Here is a 16,054-nt window from a genome sequence, read left to right on the forward strand (position 1 = left end):
ACTATGATTCTGTTTTGATCGTACTTACTGCCGCTTTGTGTTCTTATTCTACCAATTTTTGCAGTAATGTCAGCTGTCAAAACGGCGTATTGTTGCTCATAGTTGTCAATGAGCGACGCCATCTTGAACGTATTTCCATTGGAGACGGATATATGGAAAAGAGGACGTTCACTATTAGAGATTACACATCGAATAACTGGTAACAGCTGCGTTCTGAAATCAGCTGAGAAAATGTATGTATTTGGCTTTGTATTTGCAATCATTCTCTACATGGAAAAAAATAGATATGTACATATTAAAAGTTACATAAATAGCTGATTTTTGTATCATATCGTATCATATATTGTATCGACCTTTTTGCTTAAACAGAAAATAGAAACAATAAAATAATCATATGAAATATTAATATGCTTTAGTTTTTTATATACTTACATATACTCCAATATATTTGAAAGATTTGTAAATTATACGTTTGTGTCTGCATGAACTATTTACATACCTATTTTAAACAAGCTTGTTAATATTCGTAGGGATTATATTTTCTCTCTGGTATTGTACATATTGAAGTTTGTAAAATTTAAAGATACGATCGAATACAAGGATAAGCAAGTTTTATCAGTGATACATCAGCGATTTCGAAACTTTCGCTTTATCAGCAACAATGAAATAACAGTTTTATTTTTACATAATTAAATATGTGCAATAAGAATACTAAAAATATATATGTACTTAACACGTTTAGTAAAAAATTCCTCAATGTATATGCTATTTTGTACTGTCTAAAGGATCTATAGTTGAATCATATATCGTCACAGAGTTTTATCAATAATTTTTAAAACTGTTTACTCTGCAAAAGCTGCATTCGTGCAATTCTAGACGAATGACGTTCATTGATAAATTCCTTATTCATTGTTAAATCTACCGGACACTTGATTCATTATAACGCCATGTTTCTCTATGACACGTCCTCAAAAAACAGAGAAACATAAGGCTCATGGTAGGAAACTAATAAACTTCTATGTGATCCTTTTACCAAGTCGAATATCATAAGAAAATAAAAAGTTATAATAGCAGTAAAATAATACAACAGTAGTGGAGGGTGAAGTCTTCGAAATATGGCTACAAAATTGACACGTCATTGGTAATACACCAATCAAAAGAAGAATTCATAGAGAGTACTACCAATCGTTTTAACTGGTTGCAGAGTCGACTACGGTCAATCTACTTTCGATTCAACAGTCGAAATGAAGATGGCCGCCGAGGTGAGGTGGCTTTTAATTTTTCATGTATTTTGTGTAATTTATGCGGTTCTCGGTGAGACGCCCCATCGAAAATTCGAATATAAATACTCGTTTAAGCCACCGTATCTCGCACAAAAAGATGGGAGCGTGCCTTTTTGGGAATACGGAGGAAGTAAGTAAAGTATCAACCTAACCAATTACGCGTGTTATAAAATACTGCCGTATGTTCTTTTCTTATAGTCGGCTTTTTGATTATTTAAATGGAAAACGCTATTATTTTGTTTAGAAATTCCAATTTTAATTGAATTTCATGCTCTTGAATGAATTTATGCATTAAAATGATGATATTTACTTGGTAAAATTTGGTGAAATTTCAACAATCACAACACATGTACATGTTGTTATTTACACTTGAAATACTAATTTAGTTTATTCTAAACATTTAAACACAGGTAATTGTTCGAAATATGTTTTTATACGTAGGAATTCAATTTTATAATTCAATGTTATGATATATAGAAGTTTATTATCATATCCATGAATTTATGGTATATTGGTATATATCCATGAATATATGGTATATCATATATTGTTTTATAAGTAATTTTTTATTGTTCTATCATTTACAACAAATATCATCTTTATTTCAGATGCAATTGCTAGCGCAGAAAACGTTAGAGTTGCTCCATCGTTGAGAAGCCAGAAAGGTATGTGAAAAATTGATTTTATTAACTTCTATTTTTAATTTTCTTCAATCATAATAAAGATTATTTCTTAATGCAAATAAAGATATTTTAAACTGCCACTTGGTAGTTATTATATGACATCCAATATTATTATATCAGGCATATGGTCAATAGAAGTTAACATGATATAATCCTTTTATATTAATAAAAAGTGGTATGATATTTGAATTTAAAATAATATTTAGGTGCGATATGGGTGAAACAGCCTGTTACCTTTAATTGGTGGGAAGTTGAATTAATATTCAGAATAACAGGAAGGGGAAGAATTGGAGCGGATGGTTTAGCCTTTTGGTACACTGCTGAAAAGGGTGCTTATAATGGCACTGTCTTTGGTAGTTCTGATCAATGGAAAGGTCTTGGAATTTTTTTTGACTCCTTTGACAATGACAATAAACACAACAACCCTTACATCATGGCAGTCCTCAATGATGGCACAGAAAGCTTTGATCATACCAAGTGAATTGCATTTCTTATTATATTTTTTAGTGTTTTTAGTGTTAATTAATATTTTCAATGAATGATTCTTTACCTTGATTTTAATATAGCGATGGTACAACACAGCTATCTGCTGGTTGCTTAAGAGATTTTCGTAATAAGCCATTTGCTACAAGAGCAAAAATTGAATATTATGAGAACATTCTAACAGTAAGTGTATTTATAAATTTATATGTATTCTTATTTGCTATTGTACTTGTCATATAATTTTTAATGCTTAATTAAAGGTGCTATTCCATAATGGTATGACAAACAATGAACAAGATTATGAAATATGTTTCCGAGTTGAAAATGTTGTTCTACCAAAAGGAGGGTACTTTGGTGTCTCTGCTGCTACTGGTACTTATTATAAGAAGAATATCAAGTTAATCTTTATTTCAATATAATTACAATTTTCTATAATGTTTCATTTAAGGTGGTTTGGCCGATGACCATGATGTTTCACATTTCTTAACACATTCTCTGTTTCTTACTGGTCAGATGAGGACTGAGGAGCATAAAGTATCTCTTGAGCTTGAACAACAAAAGCTTAGTCAGGAGTATATGGATTACCAGAAAAAATTGGAACAACAGAAAGAAGAGTATAGGAGGTAAAGAACATTACACGAGCATATTTCAAGTATAAGGTGTGTTTTCACAAAATAATTTAATTCGACAGAGATCATCCAAACGAACATCGTGAGAAAGAGGAATTTGTAGAATATTTTGAAACTGATAATCAAAGAGAATTGCGACAAATTTTCTCTGGTCAAAGTCAAATGTTCGATGCGCTGCGCGAACTTAATAGGAAACTCGACGAAATAGTTGGAAGACAAGAGCGATCTTTAAGTTTAATATCCCAACTTCAAGTTGGTGGTAAGGTCTTGTTGAATTATCGATAATTAAACATAAATGTAAATAGGAAATTTAGCAACTATAAAATAAGTAGGTGTGCAAGCGGGAGGCCAACCAGGGCAAATACAGCTTATTGATACGATTCGCCGACAAGAAGTCGATACTGTATTAAATAATCAAAAAAATATAATAAGTACAGCAAAACAAATAGAATCCTATATAAATGAGGTGCATTCCAAGACTGATCTTATTCTTAATAATCAGGCTCGAAGTCCTACCGCTCAGGTGTTTATTAACATTTAATTTTGATAGTTTTCCAGTAATATTTTCAACTAAAAATGAATATTATATAGGTGCAGCCGATGGGATATGATTATCATTCACTTATTTCGGAAATGCGAGATGGACTTAATACATTAAAAAGAGATATTACGCAAATAAGCACTAAAGTAAACAATGGTGGAACAGATTGTCCAACAACGAGCTGTTTAACAACAACGATGTTCTTACTTTTTGTGGCAGTTCAGATGATAATTTTACTAGCGTACAGCATGTACCGGTAAATATTTGCTTTATTTTAAATATTTACTTTGTCTTACATAGATGATGTAGCCATATTTATCGAACTTAAATCATCTTTTTGTTTGCAGAGACAACAAAGAAGCACAGGCGAAGAAGTTGTACTAATGCTTGTTTTCAATCCTATAGTACAGAAGTAAGGGTATAAAGATAAATTTCTACCTTTGCGTACTGATTTAATATTTTTATCACTTGTTAATCGTATTCGTAAAACGTGCATTTTTGCTGAACATTTGTACAATAAACACATTCTTCATCCACGATAGACCTAACGTGATATGATAAGGAGCAGTCAATGCTCCTAAAGTATGATAAAAAAGAAATCATTAATTATGCTCAGCATGGTATAATTCAGTCATTTTGAATATAATTCTCAACGCGTCATATGTTTCTTGTCATTGTAAACCATAGACATAGATATATATAAAGTGGCAGAAAGTAGACGCGAAATTGAGGTAAATAATTTAATATCTCATTGATATTCAGTGATCTTCGAATGTGACAAATTTTGTTGTGTTTAGACGGTTGTGTACGATATATATTCTTTTATCGTCGTTCATTACAAATACTTTGTGTTATGTGCACATTTTTTTTTAACTAGTTTTCTTTAAAAAATAATTGTTTTTTTACATATTGATTTATCGTAACGTTAAAAAACGTATAAATGTTTATATACAAATTTCGTATCGAAAATTGGCATATCGAATAACGGAAGCTGAGACAATTTTTTCCCCAAGAATAATTCTTATTATATTACTTATGATATTTGTCGATCTGGTACTACATTCCCCTAAGCGATCGAGCGTGTAGGTAAGTTTCACGTTTCTAACGTGTCAGATACTTAAAATTAAAAATAAGAAACCCGTAATATGGCTCTATCGAATTCAAAGTAAAAAGGCAGAGTGGGAAAGCGACGTCGAACAATCACTACGCCCCCGAAGCTCTATTATAAGAAAAGTTTTTATTAATCGAATACGTACTTTGTAAGTGTATATGGTGTATCGAGTAGAAGCGTAGAGAAAAACAAACTCGAATTATCCGCAAACTCGGTATTCTTGTCAACCTTATTGCATTTGTAAAAGTTTATCGAAGATTGTAAATGTATAATGAAATATATCTGATAATAAAATTACTAATCGAAAAAATATGATTTGAAGTTTAATGAACGAGTTGAACTTCAAAGAAACTTGTACGAGACTGCGATTATTTGAAAGCTAATTGTAAGTGATATATCGATCAACCACAATCCTCGAAACGATTGAAGCGATCGATCGAAATCTGATGTAACGAGTAATGTAACAAATTGCACAACGGTTTTGCTGAGTCTTTTTATCAATTTTTGAAGAATTGGATATGGGTATGTGATTATTCTGTAAAGTTTTAAAACATACATTATATGTTAAACTTTATCAAATGTCTTTTGTACAAATAATTGCATTTTTATTTCCTTTACAAATAAAATATAATTTTCTTTCGTACTATATAGCTCCCTGATGAAACGGTATAGGAAACCAGATAAAAAGTGAAATATTAAGAGGCGTAAATTAAAGTATCATGGTTATAACCTATAACGTAACAACGAAACAGAAAAACGGTGAGGCTTCGTAACTAATTAATAAAGCTTTTAGCAAAATTTAAAAAATAACCTATTAAATAAAACTGTTATTTAAATAGAATTGTCCAGCTCTGTTTATCAGCTTAAAGCTATTTGATTACTAGTTTTATTGATTTCGATGAGAATTATTCCATTTATCAGGCACTTATGCCTAAAGAAATATTTGTTTAACGTTGTATATCACAAAATAATATTTTTTAAAATTAACATTCTTATGGAACAACAAATTTATTAATTCGGTATCAAAAATTCGCACATACAACAACATAAGTTTCACGATAGAATACATTCAAATGCATAATATTAATTTTGTAGCTTTTTATATTGAGATAGTTTTCATTAAGTTTCTAATTTAGTTATACATTATTTGATTCAGTGTTTCTTTCCTTATCCGTGGTTCTCAAACTTTCTTTAATCACAGCGTACTTTAGAAAATGTATAAATATTTTGATCCACTTTGTTTATAGATTGTAAAATTTACTCGGAAGAGGTATTTATATGTATCAAGACTGTAGTAAATTAGAGATGTGTAATACAATTAAAAATATTGAAAAATCGTAGATAAGTACTTAGCCTAGCGGCGGCGGCGCACCCTGTGGGAACCACTGTCATAGACAGAGGTTCCTTCAAGTTCGCTTCTTCGAATTTATAACGCAATGGCAGAATTTTAAAAGTTTCAGTAGCCAAGTCACATAAATTCTAGATTACGAAACTTGTGATTTATAGGTTCGAATATTCTATCTTTTATTCATTCGCGAACACTCAAACACTTTGTAACAATCAGTGTCAAACGAGGCGATAGAGAGAAAACGCGTCGTGGTTAAATTTTGCGAATGATTCAATGAAAGTTGAAACGATGCTTTTGGAAAGAGAAACTGACGCTTATTTGCAACGAGATAAGTACGCTGTCTTCATATGGCTGAAAAAATGATACTATTTTATCTTTTTTATAACGGATATTTCAACTTATATATGCAACGCTGTGCTTGATAAAAATGTTCACGTAAGATACGTGAGATAAGATACAGACGTACGGACGTTGTTTATATTCGTAAATATTGTATGCAAATCTAGAAATTTGACACGTCTTTTAACAGATATAATTGAAATGCAAAGCGAATAAGCAGTACCAGAAGTCGAGGATACAACACGTTAGATCAGAATATACGATATTATATCTCTTTATCATTGCGCAAGCCAGATGTGAAAATGAATAAGCGGTTCTAGAAACTGATAATAGATAATTGTTATATTTTGTTTAAATTTTCATAGATAAGTTTCATTTTTGACTAACGACAATACCTTGAAATACGAAGAAGAACGTACCAAATTCAGTTACCCAATATTTTGCCACATCTTTCGTATACGAAGAAAAACCAATGACGTATCTTCTTCCACGGACTATTTCGACTATAAAAAAAAAAGGAAAAAAGCAAAAGAAGCTCATCGAGACGTGGAAGTACTCGTAGATGCTGGGCGTTCAAGAAAACGCGGTAAGGGGTGAGGTAAAAATTGGAAATTCGCTGTATTTCACTCGGATCGTCCATTTCTGGGAATGTTTCACCCTGATACGGTGTACCAGCCCCTTTGGTGAAAATGTGACCAATAAGAACGGTTATCTAGTGGCGCAGAATCCGCAGAATTCAACCCTTGTTGCGGCCAACAGTCTCGATTGGTGCGGTACGATCCAATCGCACGCTAGCCGATATTGATCTCCTTGAACGGGGGTTGAATTGTTGAAACTTTTTTATTGGCAAAGTTGTAAAGTGTTTTATGGCTGACGGGGAAACTGGCGGCGACGGTGTTATGCGATGACCATGAGTTATTAAAATTGTCGAGGACGCTTCGATGCTTTTGCGAATTAATGGAGAGGATTCGCTGAAATGACCAACGGAATGGTTATTATAATTTTCTATTTTGGAGCTTTTGATAAATTTCTTTCTCCCTATTATGTTATTCGTTGCCAAATTTGCCATTTGATTTAAATTTGAACTCTTCCCTAGGTTATGCAAAACTGAAATATAGTTACAACCACCAAGGTTTCCACAAGCATGTTTCTTAATACAGATATAACTAAATTGGAAAATGTGATTCAGAATTTCAAATGTTCTTTGAAAATATCGTCTCGTCGAATGTCAGATGCAGATTGTTGTCATAACGAAATGGATATTCATTGGGAAGGCGAAAGATGAAAAAACAGCCTCTCTTAAAATAACAGTTTAGAGAAAAATCATCGCCACTTTACTGTGTAAGCAAAAGTTACCCCCGTTGCGATATAATGGCGTGTCGCACTCGATAGTATGACAAACTCTGCAAAAAATGCATAGGGGAGAATGAAAATATGTCAGGCATTTATAAACTTAATCAAATTTATTTTCTATGGAGAAGATACGAATAGATTTGGATTGATGCGCATGACGATGTTATGTTTTTATTTTCCGAATATCGGTCGAATATCTTAAATCGGATATGAACATTTCACAATGTTATTTAGAAATTGAAATAGAAGGAAAAAGAGTGAAGGGGTAGATGAAGAAAGCGAAACGGTAGAAAAAATAACAAGCTTTTCCTTTAAGAGAAGGATCGGCAAAGAGGGTATACAAAGTAAAAAGAGGGGTGGAAATGGAAGGAAAGAAGAGAAAAGAGAAGAAAGAGAAGTAAAATTGCAATCAACATCAATACATGTAACAAAATCAAAAAAAACGAATGCCACGCCTCTGCTTATCGATATATACGGGAATTTACTAATATTTCAATTCGTTAACAATAATATAATTTGTATTCGTAGAAATCAAATTAATGATTCAATTATAAGTTAGATTTCATTTAAATTTAATTTTTCCCTCGAACAAATGTCTCGTGTGCGCGATTCACCCTAATAAATCAGAAATTCAGTTCTGCGTGTCCAATCATCGATAGTGCGAATCGCAGAGAGAATATCGGTTATAACGAATCGAAATATATTCTGTCACGTGCGTGCATCTGCAAGGGTGGAGACGATTGTCTAATAGATTCGTACAAATAGACATCAATATACTACATATACAAATATACACGGTATTTCAAAAAGAAATGTTTCTAAAGCGACCACCATTTCCTTTAGTATTACCCTGTGCTTGTAGGACATCCTTCACGCAGTAATTAATTTTATAATAATACGAAATCATAATAAATAATTCCCTGCTTCTTCGTTAATATCACGTTATTTGCTCTCTATCTAATTGCGAGGTGTAAACATATTGTAGATAATGTCAATGCAGCGGACAATGGAACTTTACGTCATTTTTCAAGAAAATGGTTGAGTTGCGACCTGTGGTTCCTCCGAAATCTTTTGCTTCTCGACAACCCTGTTTGAAACGAGTTCTATATGCAATAAAAAATTGATTTTAATATATATTAGATAGCGGCCAGGACGCTTATTTTTTATACATTCAGTACAGTTTAATCGGTTATCAACGTTCCGAGTTCATCTTCCCCTTGATACTCGTTAGATCGATACTCTGAATTAACGTTTCCACTGCTCATTTTTTCGACAAACTTTAGGCCAAGCTTTACGAAACACCCAGTATACACATTATATACGAAAGCGAGACGTATAGAATGGAGCAATACACGAAATGCGCGATTTATGTAATCGGTCCCGATGCAAGGAGGATGATTTAGGATAGTCGGGGACGTAATTCACCGAACGATTTGGTTGATCGAATTGCCAAAACGCGTCTATCGGTTCGATTGATTAAAAGCTCGACTGCACTTTTGGGGTGGCTCGATTGAAAGTCATATTCATACGGGAGCGGGGAAGCCTGCGTTTTGTCGAGATCGTGTTATCGTTCCTCCTGCTAGGATCAACCCCTACGACGAACAACCCCTAATTTTATTCATTACGTATCTGTTCAGTTTGGTTAAATGTTGGATCGTGCAGCGACGATTAACGCGCAATTTATTCGATTAACGAATGTGTTGAGTAATACGCGATTGGCGTATACGAACGAATAAATGTTAATTGACAGATTTGAGTGGGTAATGGAGTTTGTACGATATGTACGAACCTACAATGGGGGATTGACAAAAATTGGATACACTGGGATAATCTTTAGGCGAAGCGAAGGTGTTATACAAAATAACAATACATACGATACTACGATGTCGATGTATACGATACTATTCGCGATTGTCGACGATATCGCGTATTTTTTCCATTTCTCAGGGAGAAAATTTCTGCGATAAAGCATAAAAATTGATCGTCCATGGAATCGCAAGCCCGGGAGTAGACTTTGTTCGTCAAGGTTCGTCGGGCAAGGAACAATAAGAATTTATTGAGCAAGAAAGAACACTAGGGATGATGACATTTATAATCTTTCACGAGAATCATAGATCAACGATGTTTTTGCTCGGCTTACAGGGGCGTCTTTGGACACTGAATTCGATTTTAATTATTATTAATCGTCCTTCGTCACCGGGAGGGGTACTAGACTTTCCTCGCTTTCCCGTATAGCTTTCATGCTAATGTTCATTAGCTTTTAATCTTTCTGACAGCGAATACAAAGTTAGCAAAGAAATTGTTTCGTACGAATTACGCGATTTGAACGATCGATATGGCAACGATAATACGTTGACGTACGCGAAATGAAGATATCTATAGCGGCACATGAGTTAGCGAATATAGCCTGTATACTAATTTATTATTTTAAACAACACCGATCGATCATTCTCCTACACATAAACCTCTATATATTTACTATTTGATGTGCAAAATCTCGGAATATTCATACCCTAAATCGATTATTATCTTTTTTCTTTCTTCTTTTTCTTTTTTGCCACTCGTTGATACATAATTCATTATGATGTTACAGAGAACGAACCACCGAACGTGGAAACGTAGGCTTTTATCTCCGTTGCAAAGTGACGACCGAGGAAAACAAAGTAGCGACTACTTAAGAGGAGAGTATCGAACCACTTAAGCAGTAATCTGTCGAGGAGCGTCCTCTTTATTCGGCCCTGTCAGGGGTGGTTTGTGTACACTGGCCAGTGTACGTAGCAACCCCTTGTAGGTGGGGTGTATCCTGCGTAGCTCGCCGCAAGGGTAAGTAACTTTTGTCTCTCGTGGACACGCGATTCTACCGGCGGGGGTCTTTCACGAGAATTTCGACGCACGTAGATGGAAGCTAGCCACTCAGAATGGTCAGTTTATGTGGTTTCTGGATATTTATGGGGTGCAGGAACGATCCGAGGGACCTGATCACCGCTGCCAGCTATATATCCTACAAATTGGACGCGGAAACTCGTGAAAATGCGAACCAATGGCATGATCGAATTTCCGCCGTTCGCGTGTATTCGCTCTATCGAGCTTTCGAATACTCGTATCCCATTTAATGTTTTCGAAAGGACGGGTTCTTTATCTATAGATACACGATGACTCTCGAAAGTGTTCGAACATTTACCATAAAACATTCTATGCCAAACTTTTTGAAACATCACTGACGCTATAACGAGATGCGATTGTCACAGTTATGTTGGTAAAGTTTGAAATAAAAAGATAGAATGGAAGAACAGAATGAAAAGAATGGGCATGAAAAAGAAAGGTGTTACTTAGGATCTTTAAAAGATACAAACTTTGAAAAAGCAACGAGTCATACGTATTGCAAGGTATCGAAGCTCAATACGAAGCAAACGATACGATGAATTACGTGTAGCCGTATATGTATATTGCGTTATGGTGCGCCGTACGCGAGCACTTGTAATTTAATATTCGCACCCCGTGAACACGTTCATTACTTAAGTCCACACCCGGTACGATACATCCCTTTGCTCGTATATCCATGATCATTCTACCAGGACTAATGCACCGTGTGGCCAAATGCTCGATGCGTTTTAAATGCCAGGGGTTAGTCAAGTATCTCGTCTACGGTAGTTAACACCCTCGACACAGTTCGCGCCAGCAATTCCCTCTTCCTTCTTTCCTCCAGGGACTTGTTAACAGTCGTTTCATTCGCAATCCACGTCTGCCGTCATTTATTTGCATTTTTTGTTGTTCAAGCTAATTTAGTAGCGTAACATTATCGTGTTCAGTCGAAAAAGTTTACTTCGTTCGGAGGCAATTACATCGATTGTTCTTTATAAGAAGAAATTCATGAAATTACTTCAGCCGTGGAATAAAGGACATAGATAAAGATCAAGATAAAGGAACAGTTTTTATAAACTCAATTATCGTAACGATCGTAAGATGTAGTAAGGTTTCGATAGATTTTCTTACGATTTCAACTTATGCTTGACGAATTATACTATGTGATATTTCATTTTGGTGGTCGCTAGGGGTATTTCTTGCGTTAAAATATTTGACGCGATACATTATACGAGGGAGTCAATGTAACGAGCCAAATTACGAGCGACACGTGTGCTAATTCGAGTTTATAATTTTAACGGCGCGTACAGAAACGATGCGACGATTCTAGCTGATTTAATTAACCCCAGGGGTTCCATTTCGTCTATCGTTTCGAGTAACGCGTCCTCGATACCTTTTAAGACAATGGTCATGGAAATAGGGACCAACTGTAACAAACCAGTTTATAGTAGCGTTGTCAATCGGCACACTGTCACTTGCTTGACACGAACTGTCGCGGTAATCCACGACTCGACGATACCAGTTGAGAATTCGTAGATAATAACATATTATCACATTACGAACAAATGAAATATACAACAAACAAGAATATTCGGATCTTATTTACCAAAAATATCAGGCAGCAAAAATCGATCGCGAATTACGTTATTATTTTCGCATTAACGGAAATGGAATTAATAAAAATTAATTATCAGGAAACTCGTGGATATTTACGACGTCGACGAACTATCTACCGAGGCAGAGTCGTTCGAATTAATTACACTTCGATGCAATTTTTCTCTGTCCCATGGATACAAATCGGAATAGAACTCGAGGGAAGCTCCTTGGTTTCCATGGCTCTTGGATTTTCGTTGTATCGTTAGGGTGATGCCCTGCCGCGCTTCCGGTATCCGGTTCCGCCAGCTATTTTTATATCAAGGGGACCAAGGGGGCGATGATTCCATGGAATCTGAAAAGTCAGTCGGGCGAAAACGACGACCGCGTACGAAAAGGGAGAACGAATCTGTAAGGGAAGAAACAGCGGAGACATAGAAGGGGGACGAGACAAGCTAGCGATACGTCGTCACATCCGCTTGGACGAACAGAGAATCACGACGTGTCATTTGTCAGCGAGATGCTTTTTCCGGAAACTCGTCGTTCGCAGGGAGTCCGCCGGAAGTCGCCACGCTAATCATTCTATAGAAAATGCGCACGCTCGGTGTTTATTCGATCGGATCGAGCCATGCCTCTTTTATCGTATCAACTTTATTCTATCGTTGTTCAGTTGTTTATTTCATCCAGTTCATTTTGAAGTTTATATATTATTAAAACGATAACTTATATTTACATACTTGGTACCCATAATCGAAAATCCTCTTAAACTCTGTACCAAGCAATAAAGAGAAACGAATATCGTAGAACGTCAAAGTGGTTATAAAACATCGTTGTTAAAGATCGTCGTGTTATAAATCATCGTCTTCATCAGGGAGAACTCGAGCAGAAATCGTTCTACGCATAAATTCTCTTCGAATTTACGATTCACGGTTGCCGCATTAGACACGGGTAACTTTTTATGGTGATTTCGATAGCCGCACACGCTTCGTTCTTGCTCTCGGTGCGCATCCCCCACGCGTACGATCGAGAATTTGTCGAATCATCCTCGACTGAACTCGCAAGGGCTTGTTCCATTGTACTCTTTTAGGGTCTTGTAACGTATCTGCATTCCCTTTCTTCCGGCGGCGAGAAAATCGTAAACTATATGAGGTAGAAACATCTAAATACGAACGAATTGTGTTGGATGAATATTATAGGACCGATGTGTAAGGTTCGTAGGGAAGCGACTTTCTAATAGATTTCACTTTTACCACGAGTGTATATCTGGCAGATTATAACGCTGTGAACACCTGGAGAATTATAAGAAACGTTTAAAAGGTAGCGATAAGATTTGCGGACTAGGAAACTTCACCCGAAAATCTTCTTTCTGCTGTACGTTCAGCGAAAAAGCGCAGACTTACAAGGATACTCGTCGTCTTTGTGACTCATCGAATTCGCGTGGAGAAGTTCCTTGCAACAGTTCGCACAGATAAACAGATCGAGATAAATGGATTCCTCGAATAAATTCCGAGAACTATCCTTCGAAAGACGTATTTATTCCCTGGCTCGCATAATGCAAACTTGTATCTTATCTACATATCTCAAGCAATAGCAGTGGGTAGGGTAGACCATAATCTGGCACGGAGACGATCGAAACCTTTCAGAAAAATGAATTTATTCCTGGATTTATGTCCATCGTTTGCCGTCGTCTCGCTCATAAATCATCTGTATCCAAAACGGAGATGAACTCGCACAGTAGCACGCGAAGGAACCCCCTTTCGTACGAAACTTTGCCAAGTTTTCCCTCCACTGCGTATAGAATTCTTTCTGTCCCTCACCCTTTGCTCGTGGTTAATCCTCCTGTATTGTTAAACGTCACGTGAAACGCCGTGTCCACAGAACGAATTACGATTCTCCCTCGAGAGAATCGTTCTTTCTTTTGTCACAAGTGCACTGGAAAATATAGTTTGATAACAGAAGTGGATTTTCCTAACGATATCGTAACAGTAGTGAGACGGTTTTGCCTTTTCTAAAAAGTAATTCACGTTGCTTTGAGTATTTATGCCAAAAAAATTATGTTACGAATACCACAGCATTGATTCGTTCTTTAAAGCTATTATGTATCATCCGCGGTAAATAATCAAGAGGAAGAATTATAATACTATCGAAAAATATAACGATAATAAAGAATTTAGCAAAGCGAAAACACAACGACGACGTAGTTTTTGGGACGAATTTCTGGGATAGAAGTCAGTTGGAATTGACAGTAACCAGGAGAGCCCGGGACATTGGCTCCAGACTTCCTGGCGCCGTCGCGACGCTTCCCAGCTTTTGGCAAAACATATCCTATCTCGTCGTATCCTGAAGCGGGCGCCTAGTTTTTTTATGGCCACCGCCAGTACGACCCCCGGTTCCAGGCTTCCGAAGTTCCCCCATAAAATCTATTCTCCTCGTTGCTCTGCCCCCGACGATTTCTCTATATCTGGTTGCATCCTCCTCTGCAGACTGTTTCTCTTCTTTGCGAAAACTACCTTGTAGCTTGTGCCGATGGCGGATATTCTGTTCCTGGAATGGGAAACGGCACGTGTCGGTCTAGGAGATTAGTTTCAGAATGAGAATAGGCTCGGATGCTTGATCATTGAATCACTACAAAAAGACGATACAACGATCTAGCTTTAGGATCATGGATCATGGTTTAGACATTCGCCAAGATAGAAGTTTCGTAATCGTCGAATGAGATTATTTAACGAGAAGAACGTCACAATTGATAAAAATTGTCTGGAGCGATACGAAACCCTCGCACGTTACACAATCGAGCAAAGACTTTCGCTAATTTCGACGTCCGCGACAAATTTCTGTTACTTTCAAAATTTCACGCTGCATCTCTCAATCGTGCGCAAGCAAAATCGTAGAAACAATTTTATTCGACGATTTCATCTGAGAGGACCCTGCTGCCAGCATATCTGTCACAAAAGGAATAACGACGTTTTATGCCCCTGAAAAGGTTCAAAAGCTCCGATAACGTTAGAACGCTATGCTTGCTAGCGGGCAAACGTTCGGGTAGTTGACTCATTCTTACAACTTCCATGTATCTAGCTCCACCGATATCAATCTGATTCGGTGCTCGATAAAGTTTCTCCTAGGTACATGAGATGTATATAATGGAGAAAGTTTCTAGGATGGGTGTAGCAACGATTCGACGACAGGGTGTATCGCGAACGATGGATAGGACAAAGGGGGTGATAAACTTGTCCGAGAGAGAAAGGAGCGGGAAATTGCTAGATGGAGGCATCTCCGGGGGTTGTTCCTATATTTATTGCCATTGAAGGGCCGAGGAACGGTGCTAGTGTCTGCCGGTTTGCTCCAAAAATGAGTTGCCTGGCGATCGCCTGACAAACTGATTCATTCGTGGTTCCAGGAGCCACATGGAGATGTTGATCGAGATAGGACTTCGGAGATGGATGCTTGGTCTTCCGTGTTTGCTTTGCTGAAATAGGATGAGGGATAAAGAATGATTGTTAATCGCGTGACAACGATTTATGGAAAAAGTGCGAAAAAATTTCGTTAGCGAGCAATAAGAACTTTGTGAAAACTTTAATAACTTCACGAGTTGCAAAATTATCATTATTAATACATTCGTATATTGTAACATATTGATCGGTGATATTATACTTTTTATATGCGCAACATAAAGCAAAATAGAACAAACAGCAGGGCAAATAAACGAGTACCGCTTGAATATTACTTCAGCTTTGCGAAATTTAACGAATTCTGTAATTCTTAGGGTGCACTCAGGCCCTGAGTAGAAGAGAAGTATATTATACCCTTAGGAAGTGCGATAAATTTTATT

At 36.3% G+C, this 16,054-nt stretch overlaps 1 protein-coding gene across 2 annotated transcripts; it reads left to right on the forward strand.

Annotated features, from left to right (window-relative positions):
• The first annotated feature begins 17 nt into the window (after window positions 1-17).
• LOC100745510 (protein ERGIC-53) lies at window positions 18-5,040 on the forward strand. Of its 2 annotated transcripts, none has more exons than XM_012391260.3 (11): window positions 18-233; window positions 1,205-1,413; window positions 1,892-1,948; window positions 2,173-2,443; window positions 2,533-2,632; window positions 2,710-2,821; window positions 2,898-3,072; window positions 3,141-3,337; window positions 3,408-3,601; window positions 3,670-3,875; window positions 3,967-5,040. In XM_012391260.3, exons 1-11 carry the CDS (start codon window positions 109-111, stop codon window positions 4,001-4,003), a joined length of 1,683 nt encoding a protein of 560 aa, XP_012246683.1. In that variant the 5' UTR covers window positions 18-108; the 3' UTR covers window positions 4,004-5,040. The 2 variants fall into 2 exon arrangements, with proteins under 2 accessions (XP_012246683.1, XP_003493244.2); XM_003493196.4 differs by having other exon boundaries at window positions 19-233; window positions 3,411-3,601; window positions 3,967-4,160.
• The last annotated feature ends 11,014 nt before the right edge of the window (window positions 5,041-16,054 follow it).

Source organism: Bombus impatiens, unplaced genomic scaffold (genome assembly GCF_000188095.3).
Source record: "Bombus impatiens unplaced genomic scaffold, BIMP_2.2 scf_1055, whole genome shotgun sequence".
NCBI lineage: Eukaryota > Metazoa > Arthropoda > Insecta > Hymenoptera > Apidae > Bombus > Bombus impatiens.